The sequence below is a fragment of the Equus asinus genome, chromosome 20, assembly GCF_041296235.1.
Source record: "Equus asinus isolate D_3611 breed Donkey chromosome 20, EquAss-T2T_v2, whole genome shotgun sequence".
Classification (NCBI taxonomy): domain Eukaryota; kingdom Metazoa; phylum Chordata; class Mammalia; order Perissodactyla; family Equidae; genus Equus; species Equus asinus.
The window spans coordinates 16,933,560-16,953,106 of NC_091809.1; the positions used below are offsets into that span (position 1 = coordinate 16,933,560).

Here is a 19,547-nt window from a genome sequence, read left to right on the forward strand (position 1 = left end):
AACCCTTCCCAACCGCGCGGGCGCGTTGTTGACTTTTGCTCAGACAGCGCCAGCGACCGGAAGCAGAGAGAAGGCTCCTGAAGATGACGTTATCCCGAAACTCCTAGACCAATCAGCTTCAGCAGTGGAGCCCGCGAACTCCCAATGAACTGCTGTCTTGCTGGAGGGTTGGCTTTGGGCGGAAGCGGGTTTGTAGCCTCGGAGGAGCGAGATGGGGGTGAAGCTGGAGGTGTTTCGGGTTAGTGAGCCCCGGAGCTGGTAGGCGCCTGGGCAGGGGGTTCTTTCTGGATCTGTGGAGGAGGCTCTGAAAAGGAGGAACTCCCCCCAAAAAGCTCCTGAGATTTGAGAGGGGTCTTCCCGTTTGGAAACCCAGAGAAGGGGACGCTGGGTTGGGGGGCATCTGGGAGGGCTGGGGCGAGGAGGGGCCTCCGAGAGGGATGATCTGGGGAGGGCGCCCCAAGAAGAAAGGCTCCAGACCCTGGGGGAGCTCTCGGGCTCGGGGTGGGTGGGTGAGTGATAGGGAGACTTCTATACTTAGAGCGGTAGATTCTGAAGAATGAGGCCTCCTGGATTTGGGGGTGCTCCTGGGATCTGACTCGCGGGGATAATGAGATCTCGAGGAGATGTCTTTGCTTGGAGTGAGAGCTCTTGGGCTCCTGGGACCGGTGTGTGTGTGCGCGCGCGTGTCTCTCTGAGAAGGAATCTCCCAGACTCGGAGGGAGCTTTCAGGAATAAGGTTTCTTGGCTTATGGGGACTAGACTTGAAGGTGTGTGGCTTCTGCACCCTTGGTGGGAGTTCTGGGGTTCTTGGGGGCCCCGAGGAGGCGCCCCTGGGTTCTACTGGAGGACCGTCCTCCAGGCTCTTGAGAAACCTCTGCACATTGGGGGAGGGGGAGTAATCCCTGTTTCTGCTCAGCCCCGCGCCCTGCCTTTCCAGATGACGCTGTACCTCACCTTCCCTGTGGCTATGTTCTGGATTGCCAATCAGGCCGAGTGGTTTGAGGACTATGTCATACAGCGCAAGGTGGGCGCCCGGAGAGTGTTCCTGGGTTCATTCCAGGGGGAGGATATGAGGCAGTGTGCTGGGGACCGATGACTGCCTCCCATGAGCCAACTCTCCCTGGGTGTGGGGCTCTGGAGGCTCCTGGCTTGTGCCTCCAGCTCTGATTTTGTCCCCACAGAGAGAGCTGTGGCCACCTGAGAAGGAGGACCAGGTAAGTGACATACTCTTCCTCCCACCAGAGGGACGGAGGGGCCTTCCCTGTGGCCATGATGGACTTGAATGAAAACTTTACCCTCAGCCATCAGCAGAGAACTGAGAGCAGAGAGGCATATGGTTTCCTTATTGCCCTCTCCCTGAAAGATGAAGCTGACCCCACTTGGACCTTGGTTATAATTGGCACAGGGTTTCCAGTGTAGACACTGAACTCTGAAGCCATGGCCTGGGGAGTAGGGGGCAAGGTGGTGGGAGGGGGGGTGCAGGCCCTGAGGTGTGTGCCCCCCTCCTTCCTTCCCATCCCACCCACTTCCCCACCCCCAGCGCCAAGAGCTAGAAGAATTCAAAGAGAGGATACGGAAGCAGCGGGAGGAGAAGCTCCTTCGGGCTGCCCGGCAGAGCTCCTGAGCCTCCAAGTGCCTGAGCCCAGCCCCTCCACCCACCAAATAACACACACACGGTTCCTCGTTGTCCATGGAAGTGTTTTATTGTCTGCTTTCGGGGGCCGAGTGGGGCCCAGGATGATTCAGGCCCTCAGGGGGCTTGTGTCTGGGGTTGGGGGCTGCTGTTCCGACGGAAGCTGAGAGCAGACGGGTCCTGGGGGGTGAGGAGGGGCTGGGGGCTGAGGGTCCCCGCTCGTTTCTGCACTCCGTCCTGTGGATGAAGAGGGGTCAGCCAGAGGGAGGGACCAAGGGCAGTGCCGGCCAGAGGTGACACAGACATTGGAGGAAGGGAGCTGGTGGCAACCCGTGTGCTGCCTCCCGCCATCGGTCCCACCATCCCCAAACTTCTGTAGACCTGCGTTACTCAACATTTAGGCTGGTATTTGGGGGTGAGGCGGTGGCTCTTGGGCATCTCACTGAGGTCTTGATCAGAACCCAAGCTGTGCATGAGTACGTGTGACGCGGACACACGTGAGTGTGTGGATGTGTGTCCTGTGCCCTCCTCCCTGGGGGTGTCTTCCCAGACAGGAAGTCTTTCTCCCTGGCCTCCCCTAAACCCTCAGACTTGGGAGCAGGAGCCATGAATTCCAGCCACGGCTCTGACATTAACACGCCCCCTGCATGACCTTGAACCCCTCTCGGCCCTGTCTGGGCTTTCTTCTTCCCATCTGAAGGCCAGTATGGGACTGGCCAGGGCCCTGTGAATGGCAGGGACACAGACGGGGCCCTCCTCCCAGGCACTCATCTTCAGGGCAGATGATGGCCAGAGGTGGGGGTGGGGCCCCATTCACTTGTGGCTGGGAGTGGGAGGCAAGCTCAGCCTGGCTGGTCTCTCCTCAGCCCCAACAGAATATCACCTACCTTGGGGCCCACGGGCTGGAAACCAGGCAGGGCGCTGACTGTCACGCGCTGGTCATCCATACGACGGCCCTGGGTACTGGCCAGCATGTCCATGAGACTGTCCATCTCAGGTGGGGGGCCGCTCTCTGCATGGAGTGGAGGCGCGTGGGGATGAACCCATACGCAGACTCCCGAGGACACAGCCCCGCTCTTCACTGCCACTCACACCCCCAGGATGCACACTCGTCTCTCCCTCCACCCCCTGTACCCCGAAACCCACAGGCATCTGTGTCCCCAGTTGCCTGCGCACTTTCTCAGACAACCTCTTGCCCACAGTTCCCTGAGATGGCCGCTCGCCACGCACCCTGTCCCATTCACACCCCCCAGACAGCACAGCCACTCCCAGGCACCCTGCTGCCCATTCTCACGGCTCTCGGAGGTCTGGCTTGGCCCTGCCTGCAGCGAGCAGCGCTGTTCCTCCATCCGGTCACCCTGCACGTGGCTCAGAAGATTGAAGAAGCCCTCCTGGTCTGGGGAGCCCGCCTGGGGACAAACACACTCCGTCCAGCCAGCCTCTCAGCTCGGGAGCCCCGTACCTCCCGTCCTGGCCAGCCAGCTCCCACCCTGACTCCAGAGCCTGCCCTGCCCTCCTCTGCGCTCACCATAGTCCCCGCTGCCGTGCTGCTTGGCAGAGCTTCTCCGAATGAGACATGAGTCTCCTCAGTCTCGGCCCCCACCCCAGGGGCCCGGCCAGCAGTGCCATTTCACGTGGTGCTGCCTCAAGGGAGAGCTGCTGGGCTAGCATCCCGCCGTCCTAGATTGGGGCCTGACTGGAGGGTGGCCTGGGGGCTGGGACACAAGCCAGGGAAACAACCCAGGGGCCGCCCCTAAATCCCATCATCCCCCACCTCACAGGGGTCAGTTCTGAGAGCCCTGACCTCTGCCTTGGCGTACGCTCAGGCCCTTGGACCCTCCTGCCCACCAGCACCTTCTTGGGCAACAACTGGGTCAGGGGTCCCAGGAGACTCGCTCGCTAATTAGGTGCCCTACAAACTAATTAGTCTTGTCATTCAGGGGCCCTTGAGTTGGAGGTGGGGGTGGGGGCAGGCCTTGCTTACCTTGACACAGGGGGCCAAACCCCCATCCTCTTTCTCTTCCTGGTCCATCATTGTCCCTGCTCCCCTCCCCTGGGCCCCGTCCAGTTCTCTGCTGGCCTCTGCCCCGGCCCCGTGCCAGAGAAGGCTTTTTAAAAGACTGGGATGTGGGGGGAGTGGATACCCGGCCCCAAATCCCCAGCTCATGCCCCATCTGCTCCCACCCAGGCTTAAGCCCCATAAAGATGATCCAGATAATTGTTTTTGCAGCACAATGCTGGGGCTGCTGGAGGAGTGGGAGGCAAGGTGACCTGGGTTTGGACTTTGCTGGCCCAGCACAACTCTCTGGGCCCCAAGAACTCTCAGGTGGGGTGCAGTAGTGGGCCAGAACAGTGTCCCCACAGTGGGGAGCAGGGACTGGCTGGGCCTCATTGGAGAGGGCAGCCAACGGCAGCTGGGGCGGGGTCTTCTGCTCACCAGTGGGAAGCGGCGCAGCCGCCCAGCTTGCCCACCAGTACCTGGAGCCTCACCCTGTTGGAAAGGCGGTTGCCATCTGCAGGTGGTGGGGGAAGAGGGAGCTGGACCCGAGGACCCCTGAGGCACCACTGGCCAGCCCAGCTCCATCTCTCTCTGCTGGCCACTCCTCCCTCCCTCACTGGCCCTGGCCCTGGTTGCCCCCCACGGACCCCAAAACAAGAAGGTCTGGGCACTCCTGTCTCTTTGACACCAATGCCAAATTGAGCATTGATCCTTCACCCTGGGAGGAAAGCCCCGCCCCCTCCCCTGAGCAGCTACGGCTGCCCCTCAGTGCCCTGGGAGAGGATGCCACTGGCAGGACCCCACCTACACCCCATCCCCTCCCCAAGATGCCTTTCTGGAAAGCAGTTGACATTTCTTCTTGGAATAAACCGGCTGCACTGTCACCACCCCGGGCCAAGCACAAAGCTTGGTCCCCCTCCCCAGGCTGCCCTTCCCCACTCGGGGGCCCACGTTCACTCGCTCTCCGCAGCCCCAAGTCCTCGATGTCGAGGTGATGTCCTGCTCCTCCACGGCTGTCTTCATTTCCCGGGGCTGCCTTAACAAAGTGTTACCAACCGGATGGCTTAGAGCAACAGACATTTATTGTCATACACTTCTGGAGGTCTGAAGGCTGAAATCGAGCTGTCTTAAGATGTGGATACCAGTCATACTGCATTAGAGACACCTTACTCTAGTGTGACCTCATCTCAACTGATTACATCTGCAACGACCCTATATCCAAATAAGGTCACATTCTGAGGTACTAGGGGTTGGGATTCCAACATACTTTGGGGGGAAGAGGCTCAGGACACCATTCAGCCCTTAACAGCGGAAGCCCCTGGTCACCCTCACCAAGTAGAGTGCGGAGTGGCACGCCTACAGACTCTCCCCTCCCAGGGTGAGAAGCTACAGGTGGTCCTGCTTCCTCACGGTGTCTCCCAGCGCCTCCCTCCACCCCTGCAATCCATCCTCCCCGCCAGGAGCTGCAGGGGTCCTCTCCTTCCCCTGCTCAGGACTCATTCTTGGCCCCCATTGTCCTCAGGGGAAATCCCAAACATCGTGGGGTAATAGGAATGTTCTAAAATTGGTGACGGATGCACAACTTGGAATATGGTAGACGCCGTTGAATTGTACCCTCTCAGTGGGTGAATTGTATGGTATGTGAATTATATCTTCGTAAAGCTGTGAAAGAAAGAGATTTGCCTGGGGACGTTTTAGCCCTGACCGTCTTGTGTCCTGGGACCCTCTCAGTCCCAGGCAGATCAGACTGGGTTGGTCCTACCTTGTCTTTCTGAAGAAGGCTGGCCTTTGCAGCCCCTCCAACCTCACCTCCTGCCCGACCCCCCTTCCCTGGCCTCACCGCACTCCTGCCACTCCACGCTCATCCCTGCTTTTCGCCTGGATCGCTGCCTGGCTGCTCCTTGATGTCATTCAAGGCTAAGTCTGAAGGCCACTCCCTCAGGGAGGCCCTCTGGTACCACCCCCAATAGGGCCCCGCCCCCCAACCACGTGATGCTTGCTCTCACATCACCGTTTATTTCCTGGAGGGTGGATTTGATCATTTTCCATCCCCTCCTTCCCCATTCAACTCTGCCACATGCAGGCCTTCTGGTCCTACTCACTGTTGTCTGTCCCTCGTAAGTGGCGGAGGGGCTGGCACCTGGCTGACTCTTAATAAACATGGCCAAATGAAGGCACCAGCTCAGGACCGAATCAGGTCAGGACTCTGCATTCACACACGTGCATCACACTTTAAATCCGGGCCCTTGGGGGCCGGCCCGGTGGCGCAGCGGTTAAGTTCGCACGTTCTGCTTCGGTGGCCCGGGGTTCATCGGTTTGGATCCCGGATGCGGACATGACACCACTTGGCAAAAGCCATGCTGTGGTAGGCACCTGTCCCATGTATAAAGTGGAGGAAGGTGGGCATGGATGTTAGCTTAGGGCCAGTCTTCCTCAGCAAAAAGAGGAAGATTAACAGTAGTTAGATCAGGACCAATCTTCCTCAAAAAAATAAATAAATAAAAATAAATCAATCCGGGCCTTCACTTGTATGGGTGCTACTGGACTGTGCCCTGTATGTGACAAGGTGCCAGCCCCTCGCTGGCACACAGCTGGAGCAGGCCCTGAAATTTCCAATCGAGTGTGAATCGAAATGTGTGCGTGAATGTGCAAGCGGTTGAGCCTGCCACTAAACCCACGTGTGAATCAGCCTACGAATGTGATTGTTGCTTGTGTGGGGGTGGCTGCACCCGGTGAGCACAAGGCTGTGACAAGCATTCCTCCTGGGACGGACTCCTGGTTCAAATCCCAATAGGCCTGCTCATCATGTGGCCTTGGACGAGAGTCCCGCTGAGCCGAGGTTTCATTTTCTATACCGCATTCTCTGTCAAGGTCTCTAGGAGGATGCAGTGAAAATCTGGCACACACGGTGCTGGTTTAGCTCCAACCACGCCTCCACGCCTCCTCTTAAATTTATCAAATGTTGCCTGAGCCTGTTGCTGCTGCTCAACTCGGGGGGCACAGACGGTAAGTGGGTCACAGAGGTGTGGCCACCGTGCTCCGGGTCGGCACACAGCATCCCTCAGCCACGGAGAAACTTCTAGCGGGGTGGCGGCTGTGCCTGGGGAAGATGAGAGGGTCATCATTGCCCTGTGATCCCACTTTCTCGCTGCACACAAGCAGAGGAAGTGTGTCTGAGCTCACGTCTGTGAGCGTGTCGTCGGGGCGCGCCCCTCCAGGGACTCCGGCCCGGTCTGCAGGGACACATCCGCCTGTCCGCTCTTCGAGGGACCGATCTTCCTCTCCGTGCACCGACGGGGGGTGGGGCCAGGTGCGCAGGGGCGGGGCCCGCGTGGAGGACGCACGAAGCCACGCCCCCACCTTGGGACAGACCCGGAAGCGGCGGTGGCGGTGGCCCTGGGGGAAGATGGCGCCCTCGGGGCTGAAGGCGGTGGTGGGGGAGAGTGAGTGCCGCCCGCGCCGGGCTCTGGCGTCCCCTGGGGGGCGAGGGCCGGGGGCGCACGGACTCTGGGACCCCGGCGGGAGGGAGCTGGGAGCCGGGCGGGGCGTCCGTGGAGCACCTGACGCTCGAGGGGGCGGGCGGGAACTTGGTCCCAGCTGGACGTCCCGGCTCTTCGGTGCCGGAGCGGAACGAAGTTGGGAGACTGGACCGCGGGGACCCAAGGGGATCAGGCTCGGGGTGGCAAGCGCGGGGGCTCGGACTCCTAGGACCCCTACGGTGCCGGCGGGACGAGGGCACGGTGGACACTCAGGAGTCTCAGCCGGGCAAAGTCCGGGGCTGGACTCTTGGGGCCCCATGGTGTGGACCAGGGTCGGGCTGGGGGCGCTGCTCAGTGACCCCAGGTGGTGTGACTGCTCAGAGGGTGTGTCTAGGCCCCCCTTCCAGGTCCAGGGGTGGGGGACGACTTCCTCCTGCCCAGTCCCCAAGAGCCCCACGCAACGTGAGGGCTCAGGTCCTTGCGGGTGGGGTGGCGGACTCCCCCTCCCCCGCCTCGGGTGGTTCCGGCCTCAGCGGCTCCTTCCGCCCTGGCGGTCCTGATAACAGTGGACAGGACACTCTGGCTGGGCGGGGCCACCCGACCCTTCTTCCCTCCTCCTTTCACTGGGCAGGGCAGAGTGTGGCCCAAACCCTCAGCACCCCAACTAACGAAGGAGCCTCCTACACAAGGGTTGACGGGGGAGACGGGAAAGCCACTGATTCCATTTTACAGATGGGGAAACTGAGGCTGGAGGCTGGGTGATGGGAGGACCGCAGCAAGGCACGCCTCTGAGCAGGGAACCAGGGGAAACTGATGGAGGAGGATTAGGGGTGGGGAGGTTCTGGTTGAAACCTCCAGAAAGCCAGGAGAACTTGAGGTACCCGATGGGGGAGCCGAGAGCCCAGCTCTGGAGGCGGGTAGACATGTATTGGAGCCCTGGCTTTGCAATTTTAAAACATGCTTATCCAGTGACCACTTATGCCCTAGGTACTCGGCCACTTAGGCGCTGAGGGTGCTTAGGCTGGTCACTTGACCTCTCTGAACTTCAGTTTCCCTGTCTGTAAATTGGGGGTGACACCGGGAGCTACCTTGCAGGCTTGCGGGGAGGAGTAAAGAGTTAGAATAGAGGTCCAGTTAAAGACCCAGAAGATTTGAGGTTGTGATGGGGTCAGAGGACCCAGCATCCTGAGCCTACTGCTCCCTTCCCTGCAGAAATTCTGAGTGGAGTCATTCGGAGCGTCAAAAAGGATGGGGAGTGGAAGGTAGGGGTGAAGCAGAATGCCTTGTCCAAACCCACGTGGCAGCCCTGAATGTGGGACCCCCTCGAACTCCCTGAGGAGGCTGCCAGCCCACAGGGTGGATGGGTAGGCGGGTCTGGGATATGGGGGTGGGGGGTGGGGTCCTGGGTTCTCTCCTCCAGCCAGTTCTTGAAACTGTCAGTCCTTGCCCACTGCCCCAGCCCCTCCTCGGGGGCACCTACGGCCTCTCCTGCCCACTTGTCTGTCGGTCCATCCGTCCATCCATGCATCAGGTTCTCATCGTGGACCACCCGAGCATGCGCATCTTGTCGTCCTGCTGCAAGATGTCAGACATCCTGGCTGAGGGCATCACCAGTGAGTGGACACCCCTACCCCATGCTCCCCAGATGGGACCTGAATGTGAGATCCCCTCACATTGGCCAGAACTCTCAAGTACCAGTTCCCCGCATAGACAACCCCAAGCGTGTGACCCTCCCCTCCCAAGTATGTTCCCCAAATGGGCATCCTAAGAGTGGGAGCCTGTGATGGGCAGACCTCCCACGCAGGACTCCCCAGCTGCAACCCCTAAGGGGTCAGCCTCCCAGACTTTGCCACCCCTGTATGTGGACCCCCATGTAGGACCCCCAGAATGAACTCAGGGTGAGGCCCCAGAATGCACCGCTTTCTATGGGAGGCCCCCAGGAGGTGTGACTGTGACCCCAAATCTGCATGGCTGTTAGCTGTGTGGCCTGTGGATGTGCTCCTCTGGCCTAGGCCATTCAGGGATTGCAGCCCCCCAGCATCTGACCCTGCACCCCAGGTGTCCACCCGTGTTCCCCAGTGCCACCCACATGGGTCCCTTCCTTTTCCTACTAGTTGTTGAAGACATCAACAAACGGCGAGAACCCATCCCCAGCCTGGAGGCCATTTATTTGCTGAGTCCCACGGAGAAGGTGCCTCTGTGAGCGAGTGTGTGTGTGCCTGCATGTTTGCGCGCGTGCCTCTGGGCCTGTCTGCATGTGTATGTGGGGGGGGACAGACAGGCTGAGAGGCCAGGCCAGAGGATGGATGGGACTGAGAGCCGTCTGCATTCCCCAGTCCGTGCAGGCTCTGATTGCAGACTTCCGGGGCACCCCGACCTTCACCTACAAAGCAGCCCATGTCTTTTTCACCGACAGTGAGTGAGGAGAGCCGGGGAGCGTGGGGGGTCAGGGTGTGCGGCTGCTCTGGCCTGATGCCCCCTCTTGCCCACCCCAGCCTGCCCCGAGCACCTGTTCAATGAGCTGGGCCGCTCCCGCCTGGCAAAGGTGGTGAAGACGTTGAAAGAGATCCACCTTGCCTTCCTCCCCTATGAGGCCCAGGTACAGTCCAGCCTAGTCCTGGGCAGGGGGTGGGGGCCCGTGACCAAATGTCCCAGGTCAGAAACAGACACTGAGACCCATAAAGGGGACACTGAGTCAGAAAGGAGAGAAGCTAGCACAGAATGAGCTCTTACCACTGTGGGCACCTGGGCTTCTGTTCCCCTGGGGACCTGCAGGGGGCAGTGTAGAGCCCCCTCAGCGTTGTCCCACCCAGGGGGAGGGGGTTGGGGTATTTCTCTACCTCCTCCTCCAGGCGTTGGTTAGGGGCTGCCCAGGCCTGGGGGGGGGGGGGTGGGGGGGGTGTAACAGGCCCCAGAAACCTGGAAGGGGAAGCCCCCCAAGGGAGCGGCAGGTGCTGGCAGCTGGAGTCGGGCAAGTGTGTACCTCTTGGCACTGTGTCTCCCCAGGTTTTCTCCCTGGATGCCCCCCACAGCACCTACAACCTCTACTGCCCCTTCCGGGCGGGGGAGCGGGTGCGGCAGCTCGAGGCGCTGGCCCAGCAGATCGCCACACTCTGCGCCACGCTGCAGGAGTACCCAGCCATCCGCTACCGCAAGTGGGGACCCCATCCCCGTGCCGCCCCCTGACCTTGACCCCCTCCTGCGTCCAACCTTTAATCTCTCTTCTGACCCCAGCCCCGGTCTTCACCCTGGTCCCTCACTCCCATCCCTAACCCCATCCTTGACCCCTAGTCTGTGCCTGGCCCTCCCTGACCCCCCGCCCTGAGGCCCCTGTGTCTGCCCACCCCACCCCCAGGGGCCCAGAGGACACAGCCCAGCTGGCCCACGCCGTCCTGGCCAAGCTGAACGCCTTCAAGGCAGACACTCCAAGTCTGGGCGAGGTGAGGGGGCCTGCTGGGGGGTTGAGGGGTGAGGCCCCAACCACAGCCAGGGTCAGTGTCCTCATCCCTGCCCATTCCCCATCCCACCCCCCAGGGCCCTGAAAAAATGCGCTCACAGCTGCTAATCATGGACCGGGCAGCCGACCCCGTGTCCCCCCTGCTGCATGAGCTCACATTCCAGGCCATGGCCTATGACCTGCTGGACATCGAGCAGGACATGTACAGGTGGGCGGACCCCGGAACCTGCCTCCGACCATCTCCATGGACCTGGGTCCCTGGTCCTCAGCTAGTGCTCCCAACCCTCCTGTCCCCCCCGCCCGCAGGTATGAGACCACAGGGCTGAGCGAGGCCCGTGAGAAGGCCGTGCTGCTGGACGAGGATGATGACCTGTGGATGGAGCTGCGGCACATGCACATTGCGGACGTGTCCAAGTGCGTGCACGTGGTGGGAGTTGGGTGGGAGCCACTCTGCACCGGTCCCCACCTGAATCCCCCTCCGCCATTGTGGGCTTCAGTTCTGGCTGAGCCACCGTCCACAAGCCACACCCCTCAGCCAGACTCCTGGGTGTGTCCCCAGTGTGTGCTTGCACGTGGCTTGGTACAGGGACGTGTGTCCCCCGGCTCCCATCCCCCGGCCGTGCGACCCCCACTGCCTTCAGATTCTAGTCTTGGCACCAGCCCCCCAACCTCACCTCTGCCCGTCCTCCCCACCAGGAAGGTCACAGAGCTTCTGAAGACGTTTTGTGAGAGCAAGAGGATGACCACCGACAAGGTAGGGGGCGGGCCTGCATCAGGATGGGCAGCCTGGGAGGAAAGTCCCCACGCCTCCAGAGCAGGGGCCAGGCTCAGCCTGGATCCGGAGCCTGGAGTGGGACCTCAGGTGGGCAGGGCCTGGCCTCACGCCTGCCCTGTCGCCAGGCCAACATCAAAGACCTGTCCCACATCCTGAAAAAGATGCCGCAGTACCAAAAGGAGCTGAACAAGGTGAGCGCAGCCGGGGAACCTGGCCTCCCCTCCTTGCTCTCTTGCTCTCGGCCTTGACTCAGTCTCTGTTCCCCCCAACTCCCACCCCCCACCCCGCAGTATTCTACGCACCTACATTTAGCCGATGACTGCATGAAGCGCTTCAAGGGTTCCGTGGAAAAGCTGTGCAGTGTGGAGCAGGTGAGGGTGGCCTGGGACTGGTGTGGGACTTTGTGAGGGGCGTGGTCTTGGAGAGGCGTGGCCTGTGTGAGGGGCGGGGCCTGTGGACAGGAGGCAGGGACCGTGAGGGGCGTGGTCTTGGAGAGGCGTGGCTTGTGAGGGGCGGGGCCTGTGGACAGGAGGTTAGGACTGAGGGGGCGGGGCCGTGGAGAGGTGTGGCTTGTGAGGGGCCGGGCCTGTTGGTAGACAGGGCTGGAAGCTTCCAAGGCCCGGTAGTACGGTAAAGCAGAGCCCAAAGGTCTTGTCAAGGACCTTGGGGATGTCCCTGCCCTGCCCCCTCCCCCCACGTACTGTCTGACCCCCACGCCCCGCAGGACTTGGCCATGGGCTCGGACGCAGAGGGCGAGAAGATCAAGGACGCCATGAAGCTGATCGTGCCTGTGCTACTGGACACGGCGGTGCCAGCCTATGACAAGATCCGGGTCTTGTTGCTCTACATCCTTCTACGGAATGGTGGGTGTGGGGCCTGGGGGGCCTCCGGATACCCCCATTCACCAGAGTCTCCAGTGATCCTGGGAATGGCTTAACCCCACAGTGCCTCTGTCCTTGGCATGCCCCCACTTCTCAAGCATGCCAGCCCCCACAGATACCTCTCTGGACTGTGGGACCCCCCCCCCATTGCCCTGGGGGACCCCTCATTGATATAAGGGCTCCACTGACATAGATGCCCCAAATCTATGACGCCTCCAAACTTAATTTCCTCAACTAACTCCAGAGGATCCCCCAGTGTACCTGCTCTGGGCTCACCATCCAGAATTCCAGCATCACGACACCCCTCACACTAGCCCCGGTGGCTCTCTCGGTCCTGAGGACCTCCCACCTGCAGGATACTCCCATCACAGCTGGGACCTCCTGACGGCACTCTCAACCCCCTTAACCCAGGAACCCATATGGCCACTTCCTGGTCCCCCCATCTCCCCCATGAGAATCCCACCCACCAAGCCTGCCCCTCCCCCCCCTCCAGGTGTGAGCGAGGAGAACCTGGCCAAGCTGATCCAGCACGCCAACGTGCAGGCGCACAGCAGCCTCATCCGGAACCTGGAGCAGCTGGGGGGCACCATCACCAACACTGGGGTATGCTGGGAGCAGGCTGGAGGGTCAGAGACGGGGCAGAAGGCAAATGTGGGGGTGGGGCGGTTTCTGGGGTGGAGAGGGCGTTGAGTCAGAGCCTGGCCCTGTAGGGCGGAGGGCATGTCACGGGGCTGGGGTACACAGGGTGTGGTGTGGTTCTAGGGGGAGAGAAAGCACTGAGTGGGGTCTGGTGTGGGGACCAGGGGGCACCGGGCTGTCCCCAACCGTGGGTCACGCAATAAGCAGAGGAGTGACCCGTAGTCAGATCCCGGGTCCTGGTGGTGGTGCGGTGTGGGGAGTGTGGTCTGAGCCCCAGGGGCAGATCACGGCATCACCAGCATTGGGGTGCACAGCTGACCTGGGCTCCTAGATGTCTCCCAGGACCCCCCACCCACCCAACACAGACACACACACACACAGCAGCTTCTGGGCTCACCTCCCCTGACTCAGCCTCCACTGCTGAGGCACCCCTCTCGGGTCCCCCTTGTCCATCCCCCATCTCTCTCCAGGTCTGTCTGTCACTCTGTCCCCCACCTCTCGATTCCCTGTTTCTCTCTGTCCTCTCGTCTCTTTGTCTCACTGCCCCTGTATTTCTCCCTCTCTCCCTCTCTCGTTTCTCTCCCAGTCTCTCTCTCTTGTTCTCTGTTCCATTTCTCCATCTTTATCTGAAAACGCCACCCCGCCAACCTGCAAGCCAGAGGAGCCCCCAGCTCCAGCTGTGACCCCCCACCTTCCCCCTAATTCCCCCACCGGCCCCGCCTGTAGGGCTGTGGGACCTCAAGCCGGCTGGGGCGGAGGGAGCGCTCCGAGCCTACCTATCAGCTGTCCCGCTGGACCCCAGTGATCAAGGATGTGATGGAGGTACTGCCGGTGCGGGGTGGGCACCGGGAGGCTGGGGGCTGGGGCCTGACCTCTGCCTGCCCCCGCCAGGTCCTGCCTGATCCAGGCAGTGGCTCAGCCCCCTTCATGCTAAGCCCCAGGGCTTAACGGAAAATCCCTCATTATGGGCATCCCCCGGCATCCGAGCCGCTCTGCCAGGGGGGGTACCCCAAGTCCACACACGAGGAATTGGGATAGCAGAGGGCCCCCCAGCAGGGGAACCTCGTTTCCTCTCTACCCACTGACCTCCTCTTCCGTCCCCCTCTCTTCTCTTCGCCCTGCCCCCCACTGACCCCTGCCCATTGTGGGAGCCCAAAGCAGCAGCAGCAAAAAGAATCAGGTTGGGGGCCCAGCCTCCTGCCTGCAGTCCCTCTGAGGTCCCAGCAATCTTGGCACCCCATCCCCAGGGACCCTAGGGGCCCAGACTCCGGGGTCCCCAAAGGGCTAGAGATGCAGATGATGGCTCCTATCTGCCAGGATCTTGGCCCCTGAACACAGCGGGTGGAGGGGGCTCCAGACTCTGGGCCCCATCACCCAGAGCTTCTCTCCTGAGCCTCCCTCTCCGGCCCCCAGGATGCTGTGGAGGACCGGCTGGACCGCAAGCTGTGGCCATTCGTGTCCGACCCTGCCCCCACGCCCAGCTCCCAGGCTGCTGTCAGGTGACGACCCGGGGACACGCCATGCCCCACGGCTCCCACCTCTGCACTCCCAGGCCCATGTCAGGTGGCGGGGGAGGGGAGTCTCCTGGCCCCCTCACTGACCTCTGCCTACCTCCCCTGCACAGTGCCCGTTTTGGCCACTGGCACAAGAACAAGGCGGGCGTGGAGGCACGGGCGGGGCCCAGGCTCATTATCTATGTCATGGGTGGCGTGGCGATGTCAGAGATGAGGGCCGCCTACGAGGTGACCCGGGCCACCGATGGCAAGTGGGAGGTGCTCATTGGTGAGTAGCCAGCACTGGGGTCCTCAGGGGGTTGGGCTGGACTCCTGGGTTTAGAAGGATAGGGGCTGACAGCTGGTCTCCTGGTCCCCAAAGCCTGGAGCCTCTGCAGGGCTAGTGTCTGGGGCCCCTGGGTGAGAGGACGTGGCTGGACACCTGGGTTCTGAGGGGTTTCTGAGCCCCCAGGGAAGGGTCACCTGGGGGCTGGATCCCTAGGTTTCTAAGGGGTCTAGACTTCTGAGTCCTCAGAGTCAGGGCCTGGTTTCCCGCAGCCCCTGGCTGGGGGTCCCGAGGTAGTGGCCCAGCTCCCCGCCCTCCCCTCTTGCCCAGGCTCCTCACACATCCTTACCCCGACCCGCTTCCTGGATGACCTCAAGACGCTGGACCAGAAGCTGGAGAATATTGCCCTGCCCTGATCCTCCTGCCCCCACCCTGACCTGCCCCCCTCCCTTTCTAGAGAAATAAACTCCCTCCTTTTTTTCTGCCAGCCAGTGGCCACCTCGCTTTCTTTCCCAGGGACCTGTACTGGGCCAGCCTCCCGTGGGTCCCATTCCCAGACCTGGGCCTCAAGCCCCACCACACCCTATTGTCCTCCCAGAGGGCATCTGAAGCCTGTGTGCAGGTTATGAACTTGGGCTGGGGTTTGAACACTGGCTCCAAGGTGGACTAGCTGTAGGCTTTGGCCGACCCGCTGGGTGCCCCATCCCAAACGCAGGGGCCAGTAATGGCAGCTGCTTTGCAGAAGAGAGGAGATGGTGCCAGAAGGCAGATGGCCTGGGAGCGTGACAGCAGCTGCTCCTCTCTTGTCACTAGAGTTATCTTACCCACTCCAGTGGGACTGTGAGTTGTATTATTAACAAGCAGAGCAGGCCCTGTGTTCTGGCCCTCCCCAGCCCCCAAGGACTGTCCCTTTGGGTCCTGGAGCCACACAAGGCCAGGAGTCTTCTCCAGCTCCTGGGATCAGAGTCTGCATTTGTACGAGGACAGGCACACAGCAAACCATGCCTGGTCGCCACCCCAGAGAGTGAGCACTCTCCCTGTTCCTCCTCCTCCTCACCCCAGCAGGTTCAAAGGAGCTCCTAACTGCAGGACTTATCAGAGCCTTTACTGGGTGTCTCAGTCTGTTAGGGGTGCTGGAGCAAAGTGCCATATTTCAGGTGACTTAAACAGCAGAAATTTCTTTCCTCACAGTTCTAGAGGCTTGAAGTCCCAGATCGAGGTGTGGGCGGGGTTGGTTTCTTCTGAGCCCTCCCGCCTTGGCTTGTAGACAGACGGCCGTCTTCTCCTTGTGTCCTCACATGGTCTCCCCTTTGTGTGTGTCTGTCCCCTCATCTCCTCTTATGAGGACACCAGTCAGATTGGATCAGGGCCCACCCTAATGACCTCATTGTAACTTAATTATCTTTTAAAAAACTATCTCCAAATGCAGCCACATTCTGAGGTCTTGGGGGTTAGAGCTTCAGCATGTGACTTTGGGGGACACCATTCAGCCCCTAACACTCAGCTAGAATGAGAGGTGAGTCTCACAGCATGAATAAGACAGACGAGGACCCTACTCTCTGGGGCACAGACCCACAGCCAGGCAGACAATCCTCAGCAGAGGGGGCTGCAGGAGCCCAAGACACCCTAATCCACCATGTCTGGGGGCAATCAAGGAAAGCTTCCTGGAGGAGAAGTCCGAGTTGAGAAGGAAAATGAAGAAGAGTCAGGGAAGGGAGGGGAGGGTGCGGTGGAGGCAAAGAAGAGAGTGGACTGGAGCCAGAGGGAAAGGTATTGAGGGGCGACAAGATCGGGGAGCCACAAAGGCCCTCAAAGCCAGTGAGGATTCCGCTCCGCTGAGGTCATGGGAAACCACAGGAGGGATCTGAGCAGGGGCAGGTGGGGGTCCGAGTCTAATGCTGGCGATGAGGCTCTGCTGGGAGGGGCCCTGAGTGCATACCACCCCCGCCCCTCAGTGGAGCACTGCCTGTTTCCATTCTGTCACCTCTGGGGAGGTGGCCCATCCAAGGCTGGGATCAGGGCCCCGAGACCCTCCTTCCCCGCCCACTGAGGACTCCGGCCTGATTTTGAGTTCCCCTATCCTGAGAATTCCGGGCAATCTGAAGGGTACTCTTCCCAGAAAAAACGGCACACGCAGTTTTGCAGGTCGGGGAGGCGCCACCCCCTCTGATGCAGCCCTTCCGGGATTTACAGGGCCCTCCCAGCAGGGCCGAGAGATGGGCGTGCAAGGTTGTCGAGCGGATGCGGCGCCGCAGAAGAAGGGGGTCGGCGCGGACCCCTGAGACGCCCGCCCCGGACGCAGGGCTCCCACCCCACCCCCACCCCGGCCTCGACAGGGAACCCGTTGCGAGAGAGATGGTTTTAAAGTTGCGTGTTTCGACTCGCCTCCCCGGGGCCCGCGGGTAGGGAAGCGTCGTGCGCGCCAGGGGGCGCCGGGGCCCGGTTTTCCGGTTTCTTTGATCTTTCGCGTCGGTCCCTGGAGCTTGGGCGCCCTAATTAGAGACGGCGGGGAAGTGGGTCACGGGTGGCTCAGTGATTCAGCCTCCCTCCCCCCTCTCTGCGTCCTGCGGGGTCCCCTCCCCACCTCGGGGTCTCCATGAGGTCTCCTCGCTACATTGGTGGATCGTGCATTGGCGACTTGGGGAGGGATGGTCCCCGCCGTGGTCCCCGCCGACTGGCCACATGAGGGGGCTTAGCAGCCATGGATGCTGCCACCTGGACCCATTCGCTCCTGAGAATTATCTGCAACTTTATCATTCCTTCTGCAGGAATTAGCTGGGGTTCTTCTCGAAAGAACCGTCCCTCTGCAGCCAGTTGGTTTGTACAGAAAGTAACCTCCTGATCCTTTTTTTGGTGTATCTCTTGGGGGCTCCCCAGAGCTCCTCAGGGAGGCCTGGGGTGGGGACAGACCTCAGGGTCACTGGTGGTCACACTATAAGCATATAGGAAACACCCAGGAATCACTGGCTGCCACATAATAAATATTAATAAATATTCATATACGCTGTAATCATTTATTATTAATATATTATTATGTAACACCATAACAGGGTCTGGCCCTGGGCTGGGGGCTGGTCCCCAGTGTGTGCAAAGAAGGAGGGCCCCACCGAGTAAGCAAAAAGAATTCTCCAAGCTAGCATGAGTGCTTTGGAAGGTCAGAGGGCACCCCTGGGAGAAGCGAGCTCCGATGTTCTCGGGTCGGGAATGCCTTACGGGGGGTGGGGGGGGTGTCTCCACCGGGGCTTCTCAAGAAGCATATCTCATCCATCTAATGGGAGGGAAAGGCTTGTGGTCTTGAACTTGCTCGACTTAAAAAAAAAAAGTGAGGGTCCAGGGCGTGCTGGAGCTGCCGGTCGGGCCAGGATGGGTGGAAGGGGGCAGAGAGAGAAGGGCTGGGGGCCTCCAGGGGAGGGGGCTTAGTGGCCCCGGGGCAGAAAAAGGAAGCGACCATGACTCCGTGAGCCCAGGAAAGCTCGTGGAAGTGAGAAAGTGAAGAGGGTGAGAGGTCAGCATCCCAGAAACCAGCATCCAGGAAGAAATGCAAGCTTCCTTTTTTTTTTATAAAGTTGCTCAAAATCTGAAAACACAAATTAACCAATAGCTGCTGCCAAGAACATTGTGAAAAGGCCCCTGGAATGAAGAAATGGCCCTGTGAGTGGGAAGGTTCCGCTCCTGAGGGGACAGAGATGGGGTCCCCAGTGCTGGGGTGCTGGGGAAGAGGAAGTCCTGGCCGGGCCCCCCCCCCATCTTGAGTGACCACAGTTCCCTTTGAGGCCTCTCAGAATCTCAATCCCTGTTGGTGGCTGGGGAAATTCTGGAAAAGAATGATAAACAAAGGCAACATTTATGAAGTACTTTCTATATGCCGTGCCCCATTCTGTATAATCTACGCGGATTCACATAAAGGACTTGCTTAGTGAGATAAGGCAGACGGAGAAAGACAAACACCATGTGATCTCACTTCTATGTGGAATCTATCTGTCTCCCCCCTAGCTTTATTGAGATATAACTGGCATATAACATTGTGTGAGTTTCAAGTATACAACATAATGTTTTTTGGTTTTGTTTTTTTTTTTTTTTGGTGAGGAAGATTGGCCCTTAGCGAACATCTCTTGCCGATCTTCCTCTTTTTTTTTTCTCCACAAAGCCCCAGTACATAGTTGTATATCCTATTTGTATGTCTTTCTAGTTCTTTTATGTAGGATACTGCCACAGCATGGTTTAATGAGCAGCGTGTAGGTCCATGCCCAGGATCCGAACCAGCAAACCCCAGGCCGCCGAATTGGAGCAGGAGAACTTAACCACTATGTCATCAGGCGCACCCCCTAACGTAATGACTTGATATATGTATATATTGCAAAATGATTCCCACAATAAGGTTAGTTAACACCTCCATCCCCTCACATTGTTACCTTGTGTGTGTGTGTGGTGAGAACTTTGAAGATCTACTCTCTTAGCAACTTTCAAATACAGAGGACAGTATTAACTATAGTCACCATGCTGGACATCATGTCCCCAGAGCTTATTCATCTTATAACCGGAAGTTGGTATCTTTTGATCAACATCCGACCCCAGCTCCTGGCAACTACCAATCTGTTCTCTGTTTCTATGAGTTTGGTTTTTTTTTTAAAGATTTATACATGGAATCGAAAAAGCGCTGTACACCTTAAACTTACACAATTTCATATGTCAATTATACCTCAATAAAGCTGGGAAAAAAAGTCCTCAGTTAATCCTCCCCATGGCCCTGTGAGGTAGTCATTAAGAATGCTCCCATTTCACAGATGGAGACACTGAGGTTCAGAGGTGCTTAGCCACTTGCTCAGGGTCACACAGCTGGTAAGTGGCTGTGCTGGGACTCAATCCCAGGAAGGGGGCTGCAGCCGCCTCAAGCATAACCACCAC

At 59.7% G+C, this 19,547-nt stretch overlaps 3 protein-coding genes across 7 annotated transcripts; 2 read left to right on the forward strand and 1 right to left on the reverse strand.

The window, feature by feature from the left end:
- The first annotated feature begins 92 nt into the window (after positions 1-92).
- On the forward strand, positions 93-1,689 carry PET100 (PET100 cytochrome c oxidase chaperone). Its single transcript, XM_014861992.3, has 4 exons — positions 93-238; positions 938-1,024; positions 1,182-1,214; positions 1,541-1,689. Exons 1-4 carry the CDS (start codon positions 212-214, stop codon positions 1,622-1,624), a joined length of 231 nt encoding a protein of 76 aa, XP_014717478.1. The 5' UTR covers positions 93-211; the 3' UTR covers positions 1,625-1,689.
- Positions 1,682-3,683, reverse strand: PCP2 (Purkinje cell protein 2). Of its 2 annotated transcripts, none has more exons than XM_044753271.2 (4): positions 3,618-3,683; positions 2,928-3,042; positions 2,521-2,645; positions 1,682-1,870 (listed from the first exon to the last, which is right to left on the reverse strand). In XM_044753271.2, the coding sequence occupies exons 1-4, from the start codon at positions 3,666-3,668 to the stop codon at positions 1,751-1,753; spliced, it is 411 nt and encodes a 136-aa protein (XP_044609206.2). In that variant the 5' UTR covers positions 3,669-3,683; the 3' UTR covers positions 1,682-1,750. The 2 variants fall into 2 exon arrangements, with proteins under 2 accessions (XP_044609206.2, XP_070347965.1); XM_070491864.1 differs by lacking the exon at positions 3,618-3,683 and adding an exon at positions 3,162-3,292.
- Positions 3,684-6,945: 3,262 nt separating this feature from the next.
- Positions 6,946-15,132, forward strand: STXBP2 (syntaxin binding protein 2). 4 transcript variants are annotated; one of them, XM_044753179.2, is made up of 19 exons: positions 6,946-7,075; positions 8,324-8,373; positions 8,643-8,724; positions 9,226-9,302; positions 9,448-9,526; positions 9,607-9,710; positions 10,118-10,266; positions 10,467-10,551; positions 10,646-10,776; positions 10,875-10,982; positions 11,265-11,322; positions 11,469-11,534; positions 11,634-11,714; positions 12,068-12,206; positions 12,718-12,827; positions 13,590-13,685; positions 14,277-14,362; positions 14,488-14,645; positions 14,973-15,132. In XM_044753179.2, the coding sequence occupies exons 1-19, from the start codon at positions 7,039-7,041 to the stop codon at positions 15,056-15,058; spliced, it is 1,782 nt and encodes a 593-aa protein (XP_044609114.1). In that variant the 5' UTR covers positions 6,946-7,038; the 3' UTR covers positions 15,059-15,132. The 4 variants fall into 4 exon arrangements, 2 of the variants coding, with proteins under 2 accessions (XP_044609114.1, XP_070347964.1); XR_011496121.1 differs by having other exon boundaries at positions 6,968-7,075; positions 13,334-13,685; positions 14,973-15,128; XR_011496120.1 differs by having other exon boundaries at positions 6,968-7,075; positions 13,450-13,685; positions 14,973-15,128.
- The last annotated feature ends 4,415 nt before the right edge of the window (positions 15,133-19,547 follow it).

Bases quoted from the DNA above. Each gene is read 5' to 3' on its own strand.
- PET100 (XM_014861992.3), top strand. From the start codon at position 212: ATGGGGGTGAAGCTGGAGGTGTTTCGG. The intron at 239-937 runs GTTAGTGAGCCC...CTGCCTTTCCAG, and splicing joins TGAAGCTGGAGGTGTTTCGG to ATGACGCTGTACCTCACCTT. The intron at 1,215-1,540 runs GTAAGTGACATA...CCCCACCCCCAG, and splicing joins CACCTGAGAAGGAGGACCAG to CGCCAAGAGCTAGAAGAATT.
- PCP2 (XM_044753271.2), bottom strand. From the start codon at position 3,668: ATGATGGACCAGGAAGAGAAAGAGGATGGGGGTTTGGCCCCCTGTGTC. The intron at 3,043-3,617 runs GTAAGCAAGGCC...GTTTGTCCCCAG, and splicing joins GTTTGGCCCCCTGTGTCAAG to GCGGGCTCCCCAGACCAGGA. The intron at 2,646-2,927 runs GTGAGAATGGGC...CACTCCATGCAG, and splicing joins AAGCCAGACCTCCGAGAGCC to AGAGCGGCCCCCCACCTGAG.
- STXBP2 (XM_044753179.2), top strand. From the start codon at position 7,039: ATGGCGCCCTCGGGGCTGAAGGCGGTGGTGGGGGAGA. The intron at 9,527-9,606 runs GTGAGTGAGGAG...TGCCCACCCCAG, and splicing joins CCATGTCTTTTTCACCGACA to CCTGCCCCGAGCACCTGTTC. The intron at 9,711-10,117 runs GTACAGTCCAGC...GTGTCTCCCCAG, and splicing joins TCCTCCCCTATGAGGCCCAG to GTTTTCTCCCTGGATGCCCC.